General features: G+C 36.8%; 1 protein-coding gene across 2 annotated transcripts in view; it reads right to left on the bottom strand.

Annotated features, from left to right (window-relative positions):
• The window catches only part of IL17RD (interleukin 17 receptor D), a 45,379-nt gene that overhangs the window by 7,846 nt on the left and 12,731 nt on the right, over nucleotides 1-24,802 (bottom strand). For both annotated transcript variants that reach the window (XM_085072697.1, XM_085072696.1), the window contains exons 2-11: nucleotides 12,158-12,215; nucleotides 8,764-8,889; nucleotides 6,758-6,876; nucleotides 5,705-5,825; nucleotides 4,897-4,941; nucleotides 4,651-4,802; nucleotides 4,208-4,273; nucleotides 3,724-3,778; nucleotides 2,703-2,813; nucleotides 854-1,038 (exon numbers count right to left, since the gene is read on the bottom strand). In XM_085072697.1, the coding sequence (XP_084928823.1) occupies nucleotides 854-1,038; nucleotides 2,703-2,813; nucleotides 3,724-3,778; nucleotides 4,208-4,273; nucleotides 4,651-4,802; nucleotides 4,897-4,941; nucleotides 5,705-5,825; nucleotides 6,758-6,876; nucleotides 8,764-8,791 (882 nt within the window). In that variant the 5' untranslated portion in view covers nucleotides 8,792-8,889; nucleotides 12,158-12,215. The remainder of the gene's footprint in view (nucleotides 1-853; nucleotides 1,039-2,702; nucleotides 2,814-3,723; nucleotides 3,779-4,207; nucleotides 4,274-4,650; nucleotides 4,803-4,896; nucleotides 4,942-5,704; nucleotides 5,826-6,757; nucleotides 6,877-8,763; nucleotides 8,890-12,157; nucleotides 12,216-24,802) is intronic.

Here is a 24,802-nt window from a genome sequence, read left to right as displayed (position 1 = left end):
GTAAGTAGCTGGAGCAATAAGAGCTCACCTCACCATTATTCCCAAGAGGAACAGTGTAGCAGGGCTAAATACATCTCTAACAGGGGTTTCACGTAAGTTACTATAAAACACTTTATCCTGAACTGTTTTAAACAGATGAAAAGGCTGTAACCATCCCCAGCAAACACGGGAGGCCTGCGTTGCGTTTCTGTGTTTGGTCACCAGAGAGCAGAGCTGCTGCAATGAACTGCAGCTCCAGCTCATCCCACTCACATCCCGGCAGTGGGAGGGAAAATTCAGCACAAAGAGACCAACGATTGTCCTGCCTTTTTCCAGCTGAACAGTGGAACACATATTGACTCTATTTTAGAAAGCACTATGAGATTCCAAGGCTACTCATTCAAAGCAGCAATTTCAATGTCTCTCTCAGAACTTTGAAATAAAAACAACAAAAAAAGACTTGCTGATTTTACAGTATTAATGGAGCAGAAGGGAAGTCAAAAAATAAAAATCAATTAGTAATACATACTGTCAACAGGTAATCCTAATAATGCAGTTTTTGCTCTATGAGTAGAAGTCTTGATAGATTCAACTTCTTTTAAATTACAATACAAAGTACATTTTAGGAATACCAAAGTATATCAGGTAGACAACAAAGTATATCAGGTAGACATCTGCTGTCTAAAGAGATGCAAGACCTACTGAATAGAAAAAGCACTTAGTAAAGAAAATTTATACAGCCAATATTTAGAAAAATAACAAAAGTGATGTCTGTGGAAAGGAGAGACTGAAATACCTAATTTTCACGCACAGAGTTTTGGGAGTGCTGTTTCAATTAAGGAAAAGTTGTTTACATATGAAATGTTGGGTTTACCTCACAGCCACAGAAATCCTGAAGAAAATAAGCAAAGCATTGGATGACATTGATGTGTTTCTGGCAATCTTTATTGGAATAGCAGATGAACACTTTTGGCCGGGGTCGGAGTCTTTCCACATGGAGACCTGCAGCATATGCTGAAGATTCTGAGCTCTCCTCATCTAGATGGGAGTATATATTCTCTAAATTGGAAGAGAAAAGAGAGTTCACACTATAAAGCCTGGTTTTGTTTTGGCTTTTTAGAACTTTTTTAGGGTCTTTACTAATGCATACAGCAATGATTTTTTTTCCTGAAGACTCTCCTCTCCATTCCATCCTGAAAAAGAAAAGTTGTACACACACTCTTATTTATCCAGCCTACGAGCTGCTGCATGTGGAACACACTTTCCAAATGAAATGTGCAGTCATTTCTGTCCAACTCAGAAAACACAAGGAAGGTTTATTTTATAAATAGAATGAGGTTGTTTCACCTTTATCCAGCTCCAACAATCTTCAAATCTCTGTCCAAATACTATAAGCCTAAAAGATGCATCATCTTCAAGAGTTTCCTGTCTAACAAAGTCTCTTGCTTAAAAAACCCCAAACCACAACCTAAGCCAGGTAAGAATATTAAAATCCAGGTCCACAGACCCCTTCAGGATATCATACAGGATCCCTCCAGTGTATATACACACACCCATGTTTGGACATTAATTTGACATTAATTTGAATTAAGATATGATTAATTTAAATCAAAATAGCTATTAGTGTTCTTTTCCTTGCATAGATGCTTTTATGCTGGAATATAAAAGGCTGGCTTTATGCCAGACTAATTCAATCTAGTTCTACAGCTGATTAAGCTAATTTGGAATAAAGCATTAGTATTTCAAAATACAAATATCCATCTAGGGATTTAATTCAGCACAATTCATCAGGAATAACTATTCTGGAACAACTCTCTCAGTAGACAAATCCTCAGTGATTTGTCTGGGTTTTTTTTCTTGGAACTGTGCTAGCTGTGAGCAAAGGGATAACTACAGAAGACCAGAAGGTAAAAGGATTTAACTCAGCTGGCATACAGCACTTGCAGTATATCTCAGTGCCAAAATTCAGGTGGATAACACAGATATGTGAGGTTTGGAGAAGTAATCTCTTTTTCCATTATTCATGAAACCACATGATTCTCTAAATTGTATATTAAAAGCCAATGGATTTTTAACATCTCAATGTATCAAGTGCTGCTTGCCAGCTCCTGGATACAGAGGAGAAGTCAGCAAGGAGGGATAGAATCTAAGTTAGAAAAACATCTGCAAGCAGGTCTTAGAAAGAATAAATTTAGAAAGATGGCTCAGAATGAAAGGTAAAGGCAACTTCCAAGAAAGTGAGCAAATCTGGAATAGTAGCTGTAGATAGGATTCCAGACAGCACTGTGAATAGTATTGGCATCACATGGCTTTACCTTCCTTCTGATTTAAAATAAATATGAATTAGATATTTCTGAGTGAAATAAAGGAATGTTTAAAACATATCCATTTACAAATCTGTTTATAATCTACATGGTCACGTAGTAGTTTCTCAAATAAAAAGAAACATGAAATAAAAAAATACTTTCCAATATTGGTTTTGCTCTCTCCTTTCTACAGTGAAGTCTTGATCTGTGACACAATACTGTCAAGGCAACAAATTACCATCAAGCACTGATTAAGAATTTGCTACAAGTTTCAACACAAAAAAAGCTGAGGGGAGGAAGGAGAAATAGAAAAGAAAGCTGTTCAGATAAAGGTATTTCTGGAATTAACCTACCAAATAAGACAGTTTTGGTTGCAAAAGCATGTCTTTAAATGCAACTTCAAATGAAGCCCCTTACCTTGCTGTTTCTTGCGGCACATCACAGTGAAAAGTGTGGCAAAAGCAGAGATGACAACCAAGGGAACTGTAATGGCAATGGCTCTGATCGGGCCAGCCCAGGGAGAGTGCACTTGGCAAAGGAAAGCAGAATTAGCCACATGCAAATAAGCTGTATTACCATTATCTAAACAAATTTTTACACTGGGAATGCAGTACACTGTTATTGGGTAATTCTCAAAGATACAATAGGCTCAAGTATCATGTTCTGCTCCATTTTATACAGGTTTCATGGGGGTTGCCCCAAAGCCACAGCATCAGTGACTTGCACAAGTAACAAGAGCTGCAACTCACAGCACCCCCAGGAGAACACCCCTGTGTCAAGTGTAGTTTTGATGAGATATGCAAAGGTCATTTGGACCTGACATGTTTTTGTTCCAGGGTGCTGAAGTTGCCACTTAGAAAGAACTGTCCTCCTGCAGAGACTACCCTTAGCAATGTGCATTAGGATTCAGTGCATTTTGCCCATTGCCTCCATCTGTGGCTGTTTTGAGTCTGCAGTCACTCTGAAATCCCTGTTTAGCTTCTCAAAATTGGGTTTGGTACGTGGAGCAGTCACCTGACAGGTTCTCCAGACTGCCTGGCTTGGCACCAGGGCTGAAGGACACAGGTGATGTCCTCAGGCTGCTCCCACAGGTTCATTACACTATTTCCACACTATTGCACTGTCAGTTGTGTGCAATTAAAGTTATGATTCCTCATATCCACATATACAACAAAAACCACTTTCCCACAAAGATTTCCAATGGCGCATTGATCTAAACTCCACTAGATACAAATGTTCAGAGATGCACATGTCTAAGAGTGTACATTGACTCTATTTTCATTTGGTAAAAAAAAAAAAAAAATCACAGCACAATTATCTCAATAGTCTAGATAATGGCAAACAAAGGTCAAATAGAGACTTATTTCCAACATCATAAAGACTGGATCTAAATTAATAAGGCAAATATAGTATATTGTTTTAAAAACAGAACTCATACCTGGTTTTAGTGCATAGTGCATTGTTTTCCTTGTTGTATTAGTGTCATCAACCAGCTTGAAAAAGTAAAAGATTAATTTTACTTCCTGCAATATGTAAATAACTATAGCAGCTTTTATGAACAAATGTAGAGAAACTTACTGTTCAAAAAGGTACAACTAAAGAGCAGCACAAACTAGTACAATAAAAATTGACCAAGCAACAGAATTCCAATTAAAAGGAAAAAAAAAAAAAATCAAAGTCCAGGAATTATGCAGGCCCACTACTTTAATTTAAGGCACAGATGAAAGTGCTGTGCACTCAGGGAAGCAAAGCTATGGAAAGGTCAAGAACATTCTAAAAAAGTTGCTTGCCCAAGTTACTTCAGTAGGGCTGCCTGAAGTTCAAATCTACCAGAGTGTGATTTGAAGTATTTTAATTTTACTCCATTTTCCCATTAATGTACCCACTCAGGTGTTGTACAAAAGACTATTTAGAAATATTACCTCAATTATATAATCCCCAGGAGATACGTTCTGAAGAACACAACTTGTAGTCTCTGTGTTCTGCTCCTACAACAAAGAAAGAATACTTTGCAAGCTATTCACATACTTTTAAAACCTGATAAAGAATTCAGGATTTAGAAATATGCACTCTTGTATTAACACACCTTAAACCAGCAAAACTAAGTTTCCCCATTCAATTACACAATAATCCTCTGCCTGCAGAACTAACTTGTATTATCCAGTCCAGTGGAGCCCTCAAGCCTGGTTTTGACTGATGAGTGGTTCACAATACAGCTGTTATTTACATAAACAGTTTCAAACAGTTTTACCATTTTCAAACTGATACTATCTTATATTAAGTGTTTTAAGTATCTATAAGACCTTAGAATACTTCATGTTAATAGGTTTTGTGCTTTTAAGAGCTGCAAAACTCAGCCACGTACCTGTTTGCAAGTCTTTTGCTTAAACAGCCCTTCATGCTTAAGTTTGTAGTGAAGAAAGTAGTACCTAAACCCAAAGTTGTGAGGTGCATGATCAAAGGACACTTGCATGTTAAAACCTTGCTGGGTAACATTCACATTCCTTGGCTTCCAGTCTGTCAGAGGAGATATTCATGAATCACAAAATGACTCTTCAAGGGCAGTAACCTTTTGTAAGATTCATATACAGAAATATTACATTTTACTTACAAGGTTTGCAGACCAGGTTTTCTGGCTGTAGCAACAATTCACATGCTACAAATATAGAGAAAAATTATTAATTAAACAGTATCAAAGTGCTATGCTATTTAAACAGAAAAAGAACAAGGACAAAAATAGGGAGTTCGTTATTTTGATTACCACCACTTCCTTCCCAGACTCTAATATGCCTGGACTAAATACATTTTGCAAACCTAATTTCTTTGTTACAACCTCAAGTCCCTTCTCATCTTTATATGAGAAACAGAGATACAGTAATTTGAAAATCACATTTCTGAGTGAGATAAAAGGATAACACCAGGCATAGCACATCAGGAGAGGAAGTCAAAACTAGCCTTAAATGCATTTACTCAGAGTAAGAAAGTATGCTGAGCACTACTACAAATATTACTGCAGTCTGCATTAACAGACAGACTTGAAAATACTTCTACTTGAAAAACAACCTGCCCTTCTTCACAACATCCAGAGAGGAGCAAACCATCTTCATGAGTTAAATGATCCTGAGAACCACAGGAACAATCCTGCTGTGGGCAAGCCTGAGGTAATCCCAGGCCTACTTTTCTTCTGGTGGCTGCCAAACACATATGATCACACACCACAGATTGATCTATGGCATGCAAATTCTTTTTGCTTAACACCCAGATCTTCCTTCAAAGACAATGTCAGCAACTACTTAAGTCAGACTCATCTAACATCATCATCCACTATACATTTCTTTGTTGGGAAAACAAATAAATCAGGGGGATGGGAGGCCACCAGAAGAGATGATTTGCAATACTACATTACATGCAATACTTACATCTAGTTCGGAAGAAAAATGGGTGATAATTACTTTCATTTTTAATGGAAGGAAAAGGAACAATCTTTACAAAGTAATCTGTTTCAAACTTCAAATTTACAAAGGGCTGGGACTCCATTCCCTACAAAAAAGACAATATTTTAAAATCATATTTTAAAATCAACCATTATAGCTGAAAGTATTTTTCAAAACAAGCCCATAATTTTGCAATCAAGGGCTAAAACCCATGCATTAGGAATCCTTTATCTACCCCTCTATTCCAAATTGGCATGAGGAATGTCAATACACAGCTGGATATAGACTATTACAGATGTGCATCTGTACTCCAGAGTCACCAAAATGATAGTTCCCAACTTCGGGAAAACTTGTATCAAAAGGGACAAGATCTGTCTCTAAAGCAACAACTATCATTAATTTCAACAACCATACTTTTTGGAACCAACCTTTTGACAAGGGTATGGAGTGACAGGACAAGGGGAAATCAAAGTGAAAGAGGATAGGGTTAGATTAGATACTGGGAAGAAATTCTTCAGTGTGAAAGAAGTGAAGCCCTGACTCAGATTACCCAGAGAAGCTGAGGATGCCCCATCCCTCCAAGTGTTCAAGGCCAGGTTGGACAGGGCTTGGAGCAGCCTGGGATAGTGGGAGGTGTCCCTACCTGTGGCTAGCACAGGTCTTTCCCATGAGAAATCCTTTTGTGTTTTATAAATAAAGATAAGGTTTGGATGTTATTAAAAACAGTGTGCCAAGATCTGGACGGTGCAGGCCTGGCCAATCAGGCCTAGGGGGAGGTTTTTGACTGACCAATCTGGGTGACTTTTGAAAACTCTATATATATGATGAAATCAAAACAATAAAGGCCTTTTCCTTCTTGCCACTGAGAACTGACTTCCTTACTCTGCTAGCTGCTCAACAGCGACATCTGCCCATGGCAGAGGGATTGGAACTGGATGATCTTCAGTGTCCCTTCCAATCCAACCATTCTGTGATGATAAACACCTTCAAGACTACAGTCAAACAACATTGAAGCTTTTCTTGAAACAAAGAACTTACTGTTCGTTTGAAACTGGGGCTGAGCTGCTTGGGATCTTTTAAAACCATCTGCTGGCATTGTCTTCCCTCTGATTTTAACTCCTCAAGTATTACTCGAAATCCCTTCAGGTATTCAATCCCTACACACACCAGGGCATTTAAACAAAAGATTAGTATTTCAAAATGCATAATGTGGTATTTTATGTAATTTGAATATATTTCATTTGTCCTTAAAAACAAAACTTACCAGTCATACAAAATATGTATTTAATACCTGTTGTGGTATGTCAGTTCTTCCTGCATATTCTATCTTGCCTATCTAGAATTCAGTCTTTGGCAAAGGCTATAATTACTACATACTTGTGTAAGGGTTAGAACAGAGGGGCCCACATTTCATCTGGGGCTTCCAAATTATCACTGCAAAATAAGTTATCAGTACCTTCTTCAACCTCAGAAATATTTTATAGTAACTTCACATTTCCATTATTAGCAATCAAATATAGTATTTTGCTGGCACATTACAGAAATATTCCTTTGTAAGATTTTACTATCATCCCTGAGACAACAAGATTAAAGTGATAACAATTGTTACAGCTTCTTTAGTTCTAGTATAGTAAGGGATAACAGAAAACTTGACTTAAATGGAATGGAATTTATTCCAGTGCATGTACACTTCCAGTTATTCACAACTGCTGCCAGAACGACACCCATTTTGTTCAAGTTCCTCTAACACAACTTCTCTCAGCACAGTGTCTTTGCAATGTCCTCATCACAGAATTACTTCATGACATGACTAAACTGAGTCACAGTGATGTGAATATCCCAGGAAAATGCCAATGTTACCCTGTGACAGTTTTGTGGCTCAGGTATCAAAGGCACTGCACAGCTCTTCAAGACTAATTCTCACTCTTCTTTGAGATACTAAGACTAAATATCACTCCATCTCATTACATCTCTTCAACAGCATTACACATATTTATCAAAGACACAGACACAACTTTTGTAAGCTAAATGATACATAAATAAAAAAAGGACTAGTTCCAGTTTATGCTATGCTTGTCAAACCGAAAAATAAAACCCCAAATATATCATTTCCACATTTTCCACCACCTCCTCTGGTTCACTAGTTTGCATGGGTTTCTGTGTTTTGATTAATGTTTTATAATTTTGTAGATGACAAAGTGTTGCCAAATGTGTTCTTAGTATTCTATGGAACAAAAGCACTATTTGTCCTTGCACCAAGACCCTGAAGGAGAAAGTGTCCAATTCCCATGTTACCCAAGATGTCTGAATAGCAGTTCTGTCCTCACACTTTCCAAGGGATTAACCTCTGATGATTACAAGGAAGAACACCAGGCTTTGTTTCCCATGGATGTTTGATTAAGCCAGTCTGCAGCTGGAGATTACCAAATGCTTTCAACTGCACAGTTCTGCAGAATTCAGTGGAATTTTCATATATTCTTTTAAAGCCCAGAAATAAGTTTCTCAGTGGAAATGGATTTCAGCACATCCTCAATTTTAGACACTACTGCCCTAGTGGGCAACAAGGTACTTCCAGTGACATTGAAGTAATTGAGGAATACTCTTAATGACCAGACCTGGCAAGGAAACCTTTTAAAGTTTGCATAGCTGTGCTTAGATAATGTTTTCCACCTGTAAGACAATCTACCTCCTCAAGAACCCTTAAGTGTATCTGGAATTAAGTCAATCAGTGCCACTGAAATGCACCAAAGCCTTAGGGCAGAAAATGAAACCAGGGACAGTTGTACAATTCTGAAGAGTAGGAATTCAATCAAGTGGGATAGTAAAAGGCAGTGTTTGGCTGCAGAAAGCATCCTAGTTTTAAGGGTGTTTTTGAAGCAAGCCAGTAAAAATAGGAGTTTTGCAAAGATGTTAAGAATTCCTTTCTTCTCAGGCAGTTTGCATCAATGATTCCAAGCATAATTTAATTATTTGTCTTAATACCGATGAGCAGGAAGTTATTACCAAACCCATGATCAATGAGTCCATTTCCCTCTGGAACTTACCAATGGCATTTGCTGTCCAAAGGATCATCACAGCCACCTGTTCCTGGCATGCAAATTGACTGATAGTGATGTTCTGCACATCTCCAATCACATGTCTTCCCACTGAATTCAGGTAAGGGGTGCAGTCTAAAAGTATGGACAAATAAACACTTTAAGAAAAACATTCCAGCTGACATAAATTCCCTGTAATTTCTTCAACACTGAGCAAAGTAAAAGTACAAGTGCACTATTTTCTGTAAGTACTGTATAGTAAATATAGATTAAGTTTTTGTCTCGAGACACCAAAGCCCACAAAACTTTACAAATCATTGAGCACAACCACTTTCACTGGTTGCCAATCTCTAGTTCACAGGACTCCCAAGGAAATTACCAGTTTATACCACCAATGTAACCTGTGCCACAGGACACGTGCTGGGACTCCCAAAAGAGAGCAACTTTTCCTTGTAATTGTTCAAAAGAATATGAACACTGACATTAATTTTCTTCATGTACAGTGCTCAAAGCAAGAGAATGCTGGTCAATGATCAGGCACATATGAGAACAATAAACCATGTGAAGCTTGAGAACTGGTGCTCAGAAGTGCTTTTTACCCACAATACTGCTTGATCCTGACCACAAAGAACCAACTGCCTAAATCCATCTCCTCTCTGCCATCCATGCTGCAGCCACATCCCTGCAGACCATTTCAGCGCCACTGGATTCACCCAGGACTGGTTTTGTCTTGTTATCCTCAAAAAACACAGTGTATTGCCTAAAGTTACAGCTCTGCAGACATGATTATAAAAATCATTAGCTTTAATTAAGAAAACAAAATATAAGCAAAAGACTCCTGACTTTGTTGTTTGCTGTTGAACTTTACCATGTCTTTTTGCTTTTAAAACAAGAAAACAAATAATCCCAAATTTTATTACTTTTAAGGCTTTACAATATTTAGGCTCATATTTTGTGGCAGGAGGAGTAGTAGCAGGCAGGGAATTCACTAGTTCTGGAGCACAGTACACATGAAGATGGGTGCGCAAAAACATTCTATTTCCGAAGTAGTGAAACCAGCAAAATCCAGAAGAAATCAAAGAGTAGATTGTACATTACTGCCTGATGATTAATTAAAAAAACCCAAAACCAAACCTGAGATCATTTAAATGCTGTATATTCATCTATACAGAGCTTGTAGAAAAGAAACATGAAAAATCAAGTGCTACAATATACCAGTACAGGAAATTTGAATTTAATTCAGAGGTGTGATCTTAAAAGCAAGGAAAGAAAAATTATTAACTGTAAAGGAGATTTAGAAAATGGCTTTTTACTATGAATAACCATGGTAAGGGGTCTTTTATAAGAACTGTCACAGACACAAGAATAGAACAGTCTGCACAACACCTCCTTTCACAAAAGCTGGGCAGTTGGTATTGACACTGCTGTTTGTAGAATTTGGTTGCTATGAGTGAACTCAGTGACAGCATGAACTTCCTCTTAGGAGGATAGAGAATCTCCTTCAATGGAAAGTTTGAAGTAACTGGCTTTTGCTAGGTCTGGATCTAATTAATAGCAAGCCCAAGATTTTGGATCCTGGATACTAGAATTTTATGGTCAAATGACAATTTGCCAAAATGGAATAAAGCACAAACGCCTGAAGTTTGACTGCAAGTCACTGATTCACAGTTTTAAAGAACAACAGTTTTAGGAAGAAAACAGCATGGAAAAATCACACGTTTTAGGAAACCACTTCTTTTACTTGAATACAAGCGACATACTATAAAACACAAATACTTCTTTTTCACCTGAATAAATAATCTAACCAACTAATTTAGCAACATAAAATAAGAGTTTTCTAGAGTTGCTGTGTGGCAAAATAAAAGCCTTTAAATCACTGCCAGCAAGCCAAATTCTCTTTTGTGCTGGCTTATTAAAGGTAAATATGTATTTCCATACCATGTAAGCTCTTTAGTCTTCATATCAGCAAACTCTTTTCCTAGCCCTGCAGAACTCAAATAAGTCCTTTGTCCAGGAAGCACACAGTGCCAGCAGAATTGTGAATTAATACTTCTCATTAGTTAAACACAATTTCTGGTGCCAGAATTAATGGAAAAAACATGACACATACTGGGATTTAAACAGACTCGTTGTGTTAACTAAATGTGGGGATCTCTGTTCTGACTGGTATTACTTCCTGGTTTTCTTTATATAGATTAAAATAAAAAAACATACCTCTTTTGTAGTGACCACCTACATTTTGTGCAATCTGACATACTTAAACTTTGCTCATTTTAAGCATTAAGATCAAAATAGATTACAAAAAATTCTCAGTGAAGGGTAGAAAATTCAGAAATTAACATTAAACCACAGGAAGAAAAGGGTTATCAGAATGAAACAAATCATTATTGTTAGGTTTACTGATGCATGCTCTCAATGATGAAATTTTACCTACATTCAGCATCAGAGGTAATTTCATTGGGTAGGCAGAAAAAACCACCTATGACTTGCACTGGCATTGAAACAAACATTACTGCTGTACATCAGGACCTTGTCTTGACTCTGCAATGAGTTTATATCAATGATGGCCACTAACTGCCCAAACAAGGATAAATTCCTAATGCAGTCAACCATCCTACTTGGAAAACCAGACAAGAAAGATGACAAAACATCTAAAATAACCCCCAACAGTAAGATACAGCCATTTAGCAGATGTTTGAAGAGATCTGAAGTATTACCGCTGCAACCTGTTTATCACTGTTATTATGCCAGAGAGTACTTTGTTCTCAGTTTAGCTGCAAAACACACCACATCTGCTACAGCTCTAAAACCATCTGTCTGCACTGCAAATGCAGAAGCAGTTTTCCACTGGCCTGGGCCTTTAAGACTGTAGCTAATGAAAAGTTCCCACTGATTCAACTAAATGAAGAGGTGCTATTCAATATTCTTCAGTATTCCTATTCAAAATTAATCCTTGCAAAGACACATTTTTAATATATAACCTCCACATTTTCTACCTCAAGACACACTTCATGCTGTTTTCACCCAAAATTACACATCAGAGAAAAGCTGTATAAAGCTCAAAATAATCCTTTCCTATGACTTCATGTGAACGGAACCTTTCAGTGACTGCATTTTTTCACAGAATAAAATAATTCTCTGTAATGTTCCAGTCAAACACTGGGCAAATGATATAGGCCAGTCTGAAAGAGAAACTACTACAACTTGTTAGTTTTATTATCAGTGAAGCACAGAAGGAGATCATCTACCAGACTCAGCAGACACAAATCCATATTTTAAAATTATGTCAATATTGAAGAGCTTATGCCATTCTTAGAACCATTTTAAGAGACGTGTTGCTATATACTGACAACTGTGATGGAGTCCTTGATTTCTGTGAATATAGTGCAGATTTTCAACTTACTGTCATATTTAAAGGTGATGTTGAGTAGTCCATTGTTCTTTGTGACTAATGACAGCCCCTGCAGAGAAAAAACAAAGAGAAAAGAAAGTCTGAATATAGTATTTGCATGCAGACATGAAATTGTGATTGAAGTAATATCACCTGCCCCGTAGATGGGAATAATGGAAGCTTATTTTTGGAAGAAAATGATGTGATATTCTCAACTTCCACCATCAGGTTAATTGTGCCTGTACAAACCCCACACCTTTAATCAAGGTTTAATGACAAACCGGACTGGGTTCTCCAGGGGAAACAGGGTGGAAGAGAAGAGAAGAGAAGAGAAGAGAAGAGAAGAGAAGAGAAGAGAAGAGAAGAGAAGAGAAGAGAAGAGAAGAGAAGAGAAGAGAAGAGAAAGTCAGCCAAAAAGCTGTTCTCCATTCCTCAGCCATGAAAAAGAGTATCAAGTTCCAAGAGAGTGACAGTGCAGAAAGCCATTGCACTACCTCAGACACCCTTTTCTATTAGCAAATACTATTAAAGCAGATACTGCAAACTGAGGACCAACCAGAGAGCTGCTCTACCAGGGAGCAATCCAGGCTGATTCCCTTCTAAACTTATAGAAAAGAACTTTGGACCCCAGAGATGCAATACCTTACCCTGTAGAAAGCACTGAAATTGTTTTGAAACAGAAAATGTAGCATCCTCCCCCTCACAACACACAAACACTGATTCTTATGATACAATATCATTCCCTGAAAGGCAAATAATGTCATATTTACACAGAATAGTATCTGGGTTCACTGCTACAAGGCAAACAGCAAAACTCTATAGTATAAGAGGCCTGCAGCGGTAATTAGATGTTGTCAGCATCCTGCCTGAGCACTCACTGTGTCCCTCCACAGTCACACACAGACAGGTATGCACAAAGAAAAACAAGGTAGCAGCTGTTAATTAAAAAAAAAAAAGTAAAACACTACCTAAAGGTTGAAAGCAACTCAAACCTTGATAGTATTGTTACCAGTTAAATGTGTAATCTCACTTTCTTCTTAGGTGGCTTTTCATTTGTTTAAGTTTGATTTAGTTTGGCACTGAACCAGCTGTTATACAAAAAAGCTTCCTGAAACAGGAAGGAGTCTTTCTTTTTCAGTTGTAACCTTTCTATTAATACCTGTTATATTCTGACTCACTTTCTGGTTCTCTAAACTTTATTAAATGTCATTTAATTTACAGCAAAAGAAATAGATTATTTATTTGATTTTAAAAAATCACCAAAAAGTAACTACTGACTTTTCATATTTATAGAGGGAGATTAACCATCAAATTAATTGATACTTGTCTTCCTTTTGTCCTAGAGCTCAAGTTTGAGAGACATAAATTTTACCAAACTCCACAGAAAAATAAAAAAAAGGCAACATTTTTCACCACGCTTTTAATTGAATTTCTACTGGGATTATGGTGACATAACAAAATATGTAACAATAGAAGAATAAATCAATAAGCCACAATCATTGATAATTTAGACGCAAAAAGTAGATAAAACATAAGCCAAACTCTGCTGAACTTATGCAGCACATAAGACTTACTGGTTGCAAAAATTTTCTCCCAAGTGTAGGAAAGGTGCAAAAAGGCTGCAGTAATTAGTGAGAGAATTAGGGTCACCTAAAACTGTTGAACTAGATAATTGTTGTATTATTTGTAAGTTACAACATGTAAGCTACTCAGATAATTTCATCGTGTATTAATTTAGTATTAATCCTTCAAGTACTTAATGCTGTGAGTTTAAAAATATATTCTTCCAGGAAGCATTCCCTTGGTTTTGAATTAAAGTAATTGTGCTATTTAGATGGCTTAGAGCTTGGAGAACTTGTTTAGAGCATCTTACTTTAAAATTATAAATACTAATGTTCTGGCCTCAGGGCTCTACATTCTTGGCTAATTGTCCCTGCCCATGGCAGGGGGGTTGGGATTAGGTGATTTTGAAGGTTCCTTCCAACCCAAACCATTCTGTGATTCTATCATTAATTAACCACGAACATTTGTTGAATTTACATTTGTTTAATTTAATTTATTCTGAACTTTACTAGAAAGCAAGTCTCTGTGTCCTGGAGCTTTGACTACAAAATCCCTGTGGTCTATGTACTTTTATACACATGGACTGAGAAGAAACACATAGGAAAGAAAACAGCCAAAACATCTTTTCTGAAGAATTCTAGACCACTGATCTTCAAACAGATAATCAAAGTTGAAATGCACACATATTAAATTACAAATAACCTTATTTGTCAAAAAGCCAGGGAAGCAGAGGAGGCATTATCCACATTAAACCTCACATTATGTGAGCTCAAAGCACGGAACTCCACAGAAAACTTGATAAGCTAAAATCCAAATCCTGTATCTATATTGGGAAGGAAGCCAGGAAGAATTTCCATCACACATCACATACATCAAATCACACAGATCAAGGCTGGATCTGTTCCTCAGTCCATAACAACAGCCTGAGTAATGAAGGTCTAATAATTAAGATCTAAATAAGACCAATACACATAATCTCCTGAAGAATGAATAGCTCATTTGGATGTTCAAGGCATGTACAGGCATTTCGTTTTATTTGAACATCCATCTTTCAACATGAAAGAGCCCAAGTATTAATAAAAGACAGACTATTACAGGAAGTTAACCTCTAATTTTGTTAGGTTTTATTTTTCTAATATCCAACCCTCATTTATAGTAACAGCTCAGAAATGAAATGCACTTATGACAACTCTTTCACACATTACTAGGCCAGAGAGGAACAAAGTTAGGATTACATATCCAGAAATAAAGCTTAAATGAAATTTGTAACCACAGGAACTAACTGTGCCTCCAAGAAAAGTTAAATTTAACTAATGTCTGCCCTCAGAGGCATAAATTAAAGACAATGAAATTAATGGAATGACTTAAAAAATCTGCTTGATTTTTATTGAATATTTCTCTCTTCTTTTTAAACATAGAACATGTAATGCTTCATATTTGAAAGTGCAATACAAAAAATTTGCTATTTTTTATATCTGGCAATTCCTGCCAGAGATAGCACTGGTGATAGAAATGGATGGGTGATTTCAGAATGGTTCTATGACTAATCTTTATTACAAATAATATTGAAGTATACTCCAACATTTTTCTGTTGAGCAAATACTCTTTCATTCAAGAAAGCCAATTTATGTGTGTGAATAGGTACTGTCAGGCAGCCACTTGAACATCAATACTAGGAAACAGAGAGAGATGCTAGCACTAATTACAGAGATCTGGTGAAGGAGGTAGGAAATCACTACCCCTCAAGCACAGCCTTGTGCAGCAGACCAAAACAGTAATCAGGATTCATCTTTCATATGTTGTTAATCAATGCACACATGGTCCTAATTTCACACTCCCATGAGGCAAACTGAAGGGACAATTGTTTTTGAACTCTAACATCAAGATGAATAATCAATGTTTATCATACTCATTGCTCAGTAAACCAAGTGCTTTATATTTGACATCTGCTCTTTTTGTTTGAAAGCTTCATTGATGTTTTCAACAAAGTAGAAATATTTTCTATTTCTAGAGTCATCAGTAGAAGAATGAATTATCTGTATTATTTATATGCCTGCATTTTGAACTGCTTTCAAGAGAATATAACAAAATATATAATCCATGTTGATGTTTGCTATATAACTTGTGTGTACTCCATTGACTGCAAAATGAATTCTAAACCCTGGGTGGATGGGTTTGTACTGTTATTACTTATAAACTTGGTGTAACTGACAGCTGCAACCATGAATTTTGTTCAGATTTGCCTTTTTTTATATATGTATTCCTGCACTGCATGCACAAATTACAGGAATGGCATTTTAAAAAAATGTCTCAGTGACACTGAAGAAGTAAGTTTTAACACAACTGCATTAAAGGAGCAACAGACTTGTTGGCACCTATTTGATATTTGAAAGAAGAACCAAGACTCTTCTAAACAGGTTGGTTTTAACTTCTTTTACCCTCATTTCACGTGAACATTCTTAATGCTTTGACTTGCTCAGCCTTCCAGGGAGTAGCTGCCTGGTGACTGGAGGCTGGCACAACACACATCCCTTTGGTTTAAAACTGTCAGGCATGTTCACATGCAGCATATTCCTTCTCCATCTCCCAGAATACAGCTTTTTATCCCAATTTGAGCCCTATGACTTGGAAACACATTATGAAGTACCCATACTAGCCTTTTTTAGAAAATGTGCTAACTGACTTAACCAACAGTCAATACCTTCTAGGAAGTAAGAAATTCAAAACCAGGGCTGTATAGATGCTCCAGAGTGAGATATTAAATTATATAATATCACATTGCAAAGTGAGTTATAATCCAGGTATAACAAAAAAAGCTATTTTAAGTAAGAACCTGTGAGACAAAACTTTCTTTGAAGAGTAACATGTAATACCTATTTTCTAAACCAAACACAAGGAACTCATACTCCCCTTGAGTTGTCATGACCTTTTGTGATCATTAAATATCTCAATGACATTATTCATGGTTTTATGGTTGACTTCCCACATTTTGTAACTACACTTTGTTGGAACAATCCTCCTGCCATTTCAACTAGATATGGTTTTCTCAAAGTCCTCCTATCAAGAAAGGATATTGAACTGAACAGCTGCTGGCTTAAATCCTGCCAGAGAAGGAGGTGGTCCTGAAAGGTATGCCTGGGTACTCATTTCATGGGGTCTTTGGGAGTTTTTGAGGTGAAACACGCTGGCTGAAGAGCCACAGTGTATCCTATATGAACAAAAGAAAACAGAAAACCAACCAAACCAAACCAGTAAAAATGCCTTTTCATTATGCCCTGTTCTTGCCTGGTTTAGTTCCTGTTTAAAAAAGGCAGCGTGGAAGGTTATCTTACACAGGAGTCTGTCTGACAGAGAACTGAGAAACCACTGTAAGCAGAAACACCACAAGAAGTATTTACAGCACAACTCTTCAGATACAACATAACTCCACGCAGCTGTTCACTGAAATGACATGAACTGGTTACTTTAAGGAACAGGCAGTTCTTAGGGGCACAACTTAACAACAAAGGAAGCAAGTATAATCCATACTGTTCACCACCTACCGTGAAAATCTTAAATCTCTGAGTTAAACTTGGGAATTCAGTGCAGCAAAGCATGGCACAGAATGGGCAGTACCAGCTCTGATTTCTCTCATGCAATTTAAAACTTTGCCTAAGAAGTTTTCTATTGTTTGCACGGACAGTTTATTTTTCCCAACATTCTTGTGCAACTAATGTTTGGTAAATTAAAAGCCTTCTGAAAACAAACAAAAAGCCCCCAGAAATTAACAGAATAAATATTTTCAAACAAAGCCCATTTCCCACAAACAATACCGAAATGTGCTCGTCTAAGGATATTTGGACAAAAGCCAAAAGTCTGCAGTTAAAGCAGTGTTCTCTTAACTGTGGGACATGACCCCTGGCAGGAGAATTCCGAGAAAAGACGAGGTGTTTGGGAAGGGGAGGGGGAGAAAAAGCATTGCCAAGACAGGTGCAGGAGCAGTGATTATGACTGGGAAGGAAGGGGGCTACAAATGGTAAAGTTGCTTTTAGAGAGACCCAAGACAAATTAGCTTGAGAAACACTGACTTATGCTGTAAACAAATAGAATAACACATATCTGAAATAATGGAGAAGAAATTAATGAAACCTGTAATGGACATTTACTGCCTAACATACTGCACAGCATACTGCAAAACCAACAAGCTGACTATTTCACTTAAAGAATATCTTTCTTCTGGTAGGAAGTTATCCACACCCTCAGTAAGCCCCGAGGGTTCCTCACACTTAGAGGAATGACTGCATGAGCACTGAATTTTAGCTTATGCCCAAGCAGTTCTAAATCAACCCGTCCATCAAACAATTAAACAATCTATTTTCATTCATTTTACTGACTGTGCACTTACTGTCAGTAAGCCATAAGCTAAGAGGCAGTCACTGTCTCACAAAGATGTTCAAACACAGAAGACAAACAAGAAAATATTTCAAGAAGTAATTGAGGCATGACAGAGCAATGGATATATATTATTTATAGTAATATGTATATAATATGTAAGGATATGTTCATTCATTTTGCTTACCACATTAAGAAATTATGTAGCTTTCAGAGGACAGAACATCAGGGGAAAAGGACAGCAAAGAAAAATACTTCAGAGTTACAAATCGTATCTTTCAGGATTTTAGGCACATGAATGTTTGCTGCTCCTCCTAAACGAATAAGTAATTCCAAGCAAGACAGAACCAAGAGTCTTTGCCTTTAAAGCTGAGCAAATGCAATGGCACCTGGAAAACAACTAAAAGAGCTTATTTCCAAAATCATAAATGATTCCCTAATAATGTTCTGCTGCCAGATTCCTGCCTTTCAATCTGGAAACTCCTAGCACGAGCTCTTTGTTTGATTTCAGTTTTCATCCAGAAGAACAGAGAATCTGTAAAAGTAACTAGCACTGACTTCATAGGTTCAGTTTTAAGCTTCAGACAGAACACAATTCACAATTATGACTAATACAGGGTGGGTTTTTTACTCTTTGTTTCTCAATATAATGCCAAAGTGCACACACACCAAAAAAAATCCTCTAACAATTCTGAGGGAAACTGTCATCAAATGTGGATTAACTGTTTCATTCATAACTGCCTGACTTGAAGTTCTAATCTGAAATTTACTGCAATGTTGGACATTTTCATTTCAAACAACCTCAGAGCAAACAGACTACAAATATTCTGTTTGCAGTACAGCATGAGTTTACCTAATTTATAACTTCTGAAAATGATAAGAACAGCTGCTTGCAAGGAAATCTTTGAAGCAGAACATCACATAAAGACTGGAATGTGAAAAATTTGACATAGCGTATCTATTTTGTTTTGGTGTATTTAGACAATGTTTCCCCACAGACCTGATCCTTCTCCTGTATTATTTGAAGTCACTAAAATTCTGTAAGAGCTTGCCATCAGAAAAAATGAAATGCACATTCTTAGAAAGTTCACTTTAATTCTTACTTACATGAATGAAACCTACAGGAACAACTACAGAAAGTATTACATATTCACAAGAGATCATGACTGTAAAGAATATTAATGTACATTGGTTTTGTAGGACCAACATATAAATAGACCAAAGCCTTGGCTCATGAGGATATGGTGGCAAGGTAATTTAGCAATAACTGCACTGATTAAAGTGCCACAGAACTCATAAAACTTTTCAAGTAGACAGGATTTGGGACTCTTCCATCTTAATCCCTCCCTTTGAAATACCACAATTATTTTGGACATAAAAACCTATTCTTAGGGATTTAGAAACACACAATTGTTTAGAAACACATCCATGAGATTTTAAAACTGACTTGGTAAGCAGTATGGTTCTAGTCCAGGAACAACCAATGACTGACTTGCCAAAATGCCACGTTCTAGCTTTAAAGAATTATTTGTCATTCCCCCAACAGTGTTTTTAATACCTCACACAAAACTTGTTTTTACAGGAGATGAAGCAAAAAACCAACTTCCTTTAAAATAACACAAGCATCTCCTCCCAAAGTTCCCATCCTTGTGAGTACAGAACTTAAAAAGCCTTGGGCAATGAGAAGCCAGGACTTGAAATGTGATAGGCATCTACTGAGCAGCAATGAAAAGGTGCCTTTGGCACTAAGCTCGCTATCAGGAGGGCACAAGAAGAATAACATACCAAGAAGTGCCACACTTACTCCATACACAGCCATGTTACACAATCTGCTCATCAGAAGTGAGGGGCAGATTGCTGCAGCTTCAGAACACAACAGCATGATGACTGTTCCAGACTTTTTTACCATGGATGGGGAGAAAAAAAAACAAGCCAGAAAAATGGAGGGGCCATTATGTCAAACACAGTGACTAAAAATATTTTGTTAGAAGTGAATGTTCTTATGCATCAACTGTGCTAATAAAATCAATTACCTTGCCCTACAAATCTGCTCCTAGGAAGAAATCAAGCACTCCTCCCTTTCTTCCTTTCCCTCAGTTAATGGACAAGCTGCACGAGCTGCTCCCTGCAGGCAGACACAAGCCTCAGTTGTGCTGCCCTTCCTTCAGCTGTGGTATAGGGACAGGCTTTGGTTCCTTTGCTGCTACACATCATTCCTCCCACCTCCCCAAAATCTCTGCCAAGAGAGATTCTTACTGCTGAACTACGCACTTTTAGGAAATAATTCCTTCTCAGAGCCTCTGTCTAGTCCAGGTCCACAGAGAAGATGAAAATTACTCCACAGCTTAAGCAGTAATACATTCAACAGAGAGGATTTGAAGGTCCAGTGCTCGCTGTGTACTGATGATCCACATGGCTGAACTTCAGAGACACAGGGAGATACATTTGGTGGCTGCAGATTTAAAGCTTTGGCTGCCAGGGAATTTATACACTCCTGGTTACCCTCTATGGAGTACAGCCATCATGCTTGCAGCCAAAAAAACTCCATTTGCAAGTGTTAGAAACATACACAAAGCTGCACAAACACTTCTTGCTCACCTGAAGGATACTTGGAAGAAATAGTAGTAAAATATTCCAACTGTACCAGCCCATCTCTGCAGGCAAACTGGAGCTTCCCCACTCTGGTTTTCCTACCAGACAAGCAGGAAAAGCTCCATCCAATAATCAACACCAGGAATTCAAACACAACAAAATAAAACCATCCAAAACAGAGTTTTCTGAGGAAACATTTGTGAGAACGCTTCTGAGAACTGCCAACCTTGAATAAAGTTCACACTGTGATTCAACAACTTCTTTACATAGAATAGTTTCTGCCATCAGGGTTGTTGAGGTTTTTCACAATGAAAAAACGATGAAGAGAACACAGAATACATTCCAATTTTCCTGGGTGCTCATCTGTCTTCAGTACTTGGATTCAAAAAGCATTAAGTATTGCTATATTTTACAGTTGGAAAAAACATCAGGGAAATAAATACATGTGTTTTAAGTATATGTGTACTGGCAAATCCTTTAGGCATTCTGCTCTATGAAGTCCTATGTGGTGTTTAACCACTAAAAAGGGAACACAGATACAATATTTAAAAGAGAGTTTTAAGGTTTGAAATGGTACTGAAACTCCAGCCTGACTGCATTCAGTTTCCACTAATGAAAATCACACCCTATGGATATCACACTTTATACTACCCTTGATCAAGTTAAACACTGTAAGAGACGCATTTTTCCCAAGTATTTCATGTTAAGTGCTTTTGAAAGTTGGCCAAAACAAAGGTCACACATCCTATCTGTATGGGACATGGCCAGTTCATAATTGACTTTTTCATACTAATTAATACAGCACTTGACATGAAATGTGATAGCTGCTAAAACACTGACACAACCTGTACCACAACCTGCTTGGGCTTTAAATTACTTCATTTGCTTAACTACTATTTAAACTGTTGCAAGATTTTAATTCTAAATCTTTTTCTAGAACCTTGGAACACATTTTGTTCTTGTATTATTGGTTAAAATTGAATTATCAAACTAAAAAAACAAAACAAAACAAAGACCACAAAGCCATGGTAAAGAATATCTATATCTTGAGAACATTTACTTTTTCAGTCAAATCAGATTTTTTTAAGTTATAAATTTCAATACTCATTAATAAATAATAATAGGAAATCATACTGTGGGAAAAATTACAGGAACCCTAACATCAAATGCCTGAGGTACAAATGCAGGCTTGGCATATGGATCTGTTCTGTCATGGCCTAGTCTGACAAGATGCAGGAATGGTACGAAGTCCATTTAGCCTCAGGAGAAATACCACTGCTGTGCTGCACTACAGAAATACCTCTGGTTTCCACACAAGCAGCACCAGTAAGATCCAAACTCATTCCACACTGTCCTTACAAGTCAGAGGAACCTCAAAGGAGGATATCCTAAACTGCAATTTCCCTTGCCTCACTAAAATTCTAAGAAATATGGAAATTAAAATTAAAATTTAATTCTAATTAAAAATTTAGAATCCTGCATCAAACACATGAGCTGCTCAAGTGAACACACTACACAGCATAATGAGATGCAGCTTTCAGTTCATGCCCTTCAATGATACTAATAGCAAATAGTAAGTTTCACAATGAATCCTTAGTTTAAACTTTTCTTGTCTTTAAAAGACAAAACATTGTTTTTACATACAGATTTAATTATTTATTTTTTCACCCACACCACAGATGATAAAACTTTTCCAAACTGACCAAATTAAGTAATAAATCTTGATATTGTTAAGACTTGTTTTTTATTTTGTGTTCCTGCAAAGCAAAACAAATCCCACACACCTAAATGACTTATTTGATGTAGAGTTGAGTATTTCAGGATGTTAATACACGATAAAGGTAAAAATTTAAAACCTTTTTCTGCTGGTTTTCATGTTCTGTGGACAAACATGTCCATTTACAATGTACAGTTATTTGAAGTCCTTTAAATACTTTAAAATGTAGAGCTGTTTAAGTACTACTTAACACATGAAAAACATACCAAAATTTCAACCTGACTGCTTGAAGTTTCCATTAATAAAGTTACAATCCATGGATCTCACACCTTATAATACACTTGAAGAGGAGACAACTTGAAGAAATGCATTAAGCTGGAAGAATCCAACCAACACATAGGAATTCAAACTCTGAAAAACCCAACCCACTACAAACACAAAGCTCTGAGACTTTGAAGCAGTTTGGCCACTGCACAGCAACTCATGAAATTGCTGCTTACTTGGCACATAAAGCTACCTGAATGTACCTGAAAATACATTTTTACTATTTCTTCTGCCTTGAAAAGGTAAAGGGATCAAGACTGAAACAAAGAAAATATGTGACATTAATAAGCAGTATCTTCACATAAAATACTATAAAGTAAAAAAACATATTTGAAAAAGCTTATACTCTTCTGAAATACTTCTATTACATGGATATTCAGTGATTTTTCTGAAACCAGACACTTGCACCCTAGACCATAGACTGAAGTGATTTGAAATGGAAATATTTCCTGTCCACTCACTGCCAGTTTCTGTTCCCAGAGTGATATAACAGATGACATCCAGTACAATAAATTCTTTTATTAACCATAAATTTGAGCCTGCTTTAGGGATTTGAAGTGTTCAGTTTCATGCTGAAAAAATGTAATGTTATCCACAGACCATCAGCATGTGTAACAAAAACAGAGCCACAGGTTATGTGACTTTGATCAAATTATGACAAAATTTAATCTGAATTTAAAAATACTTGAAAAAGCATTTACACTAATTTTTAACCTCTTATTTTTAAAGATCCAGGCACACTAACTAATCTTTTTCTGCAGGAAGGAATCACTTCTAAGAAATAAAGTCTCTTTACAGAGTGACAATGAACAAGTTGCCTTCCAGCATTCATCTTATTTAAGAAGCCAGAGTGCAATGTAAGTTTTAAGAAGCTGTTAAATACACAGATTAAAAAAATTAAATTGAACCTGTATTTCTCTCAAACTTTCACTCGAATTCCTTCTATCAACATTAAACTTAACATACATAAAGTTAATCCTAAAATGCTGAACAGGAAGATATAAAATACAATCACATTATTGTGGTAAATTGAGAAGTGAATCCAAAGATCATCAAGTTTCACTTCCAGCAGAAATGAGAGCTTATAACAGGAATACTACTTGGATATAATTGTCAAATATAGACATGGGAACAAATCTTTTTTTTGTTGCAGTAAAACCTAACCGCAGTGGGAGGAGAGGGAGGAACCACACCTATAACTCCAAGTCAGCTTGCCACATACAAGCCTGTAGATAAACTACTGGAGTTTGCATACTGGAACTTCAGTGGCTGAATGGAATATAATAAACAATAACCAAAACATGTAAACCAAATGCAATGTGGTTACACTGAGTAATCATCATCCACATCTATCAGCACTGTTAGATGATATTGGGTGTTATTCTATCACTTATTGGGGCTTTGATTCCTACATTTACTGCCACAAGGTAATAAAAAGAAACTTCTGTCGTTGCAGCTCATTCTTTAGTGAGCTGAATGTCCCATTTTCAAACCTCTGCATGACATTTCACGGCCAGTGGTCCTTAATGAAAACGAACCCCAAAAGTGAATGGCATGATTAGTGAATTACTCTTACAAATGCAACTATATGGAGAAACCTAAGCTATCCCAACTTGCTTTATTCCTAACTAATGAATAAAAGATAAAGGTTTTGTTTCCTTTGATGTTCCGAAGCGTGGAAAAATAACTTTTCACCTGTTAAGGGTCTGGCTGAGTTAGGTGTTTTTTCTTTTTGTTTCTTATTTTAACTCTTTTTGTAGTTAACCTATTACTCCTGTCAGAAGGTAAACTAAGCTAATTATTAAACACCACCAACATAATTTGTGCAAAAAAGAGAATTAAACAATAAAGCAAAGTTGTAACTAGGCAAGAGAATTTTACTGGTTCTTTGAAAAATGTCTTAGCTAAACTTCCTGTAGTAAACAACAGAAAAAGGAACACCCTAGATATTCTTTCATAACTAAAGCATTGGGCCATGCATCTGGCCCTTTCTCCTTTGGGGACTGTTAACACTTGCTATGTGATGCACTACCAGGAGCCCTCAGATAAAGTTTTGACAGAGTAAACAAAATGAAAGCTCCTCATAATGG

The sequence above is a fragment of the Lichenostomus cassidix genome, chromosome 12 (assembly GCF_008360975.1).
Source record: "Lichenostomus cassidix isolate B80296 chromosome 12, HeHo_3.0, whole genome shotgun sequence".
In the NCBI taxonomy this organism is placed as follows: domain Eukaryota; kingdom Metazoa; phylum Chordata; class Aves; order Passeriformes; family Meliphagidae; genus Lichenostomus; species Lichenostomus cassidix.
The sequence above is the reverse complement of the archived record's forward strand: the minus strand, read 5'-3'. Positions and strand labels throughout refer to the sequence as shown.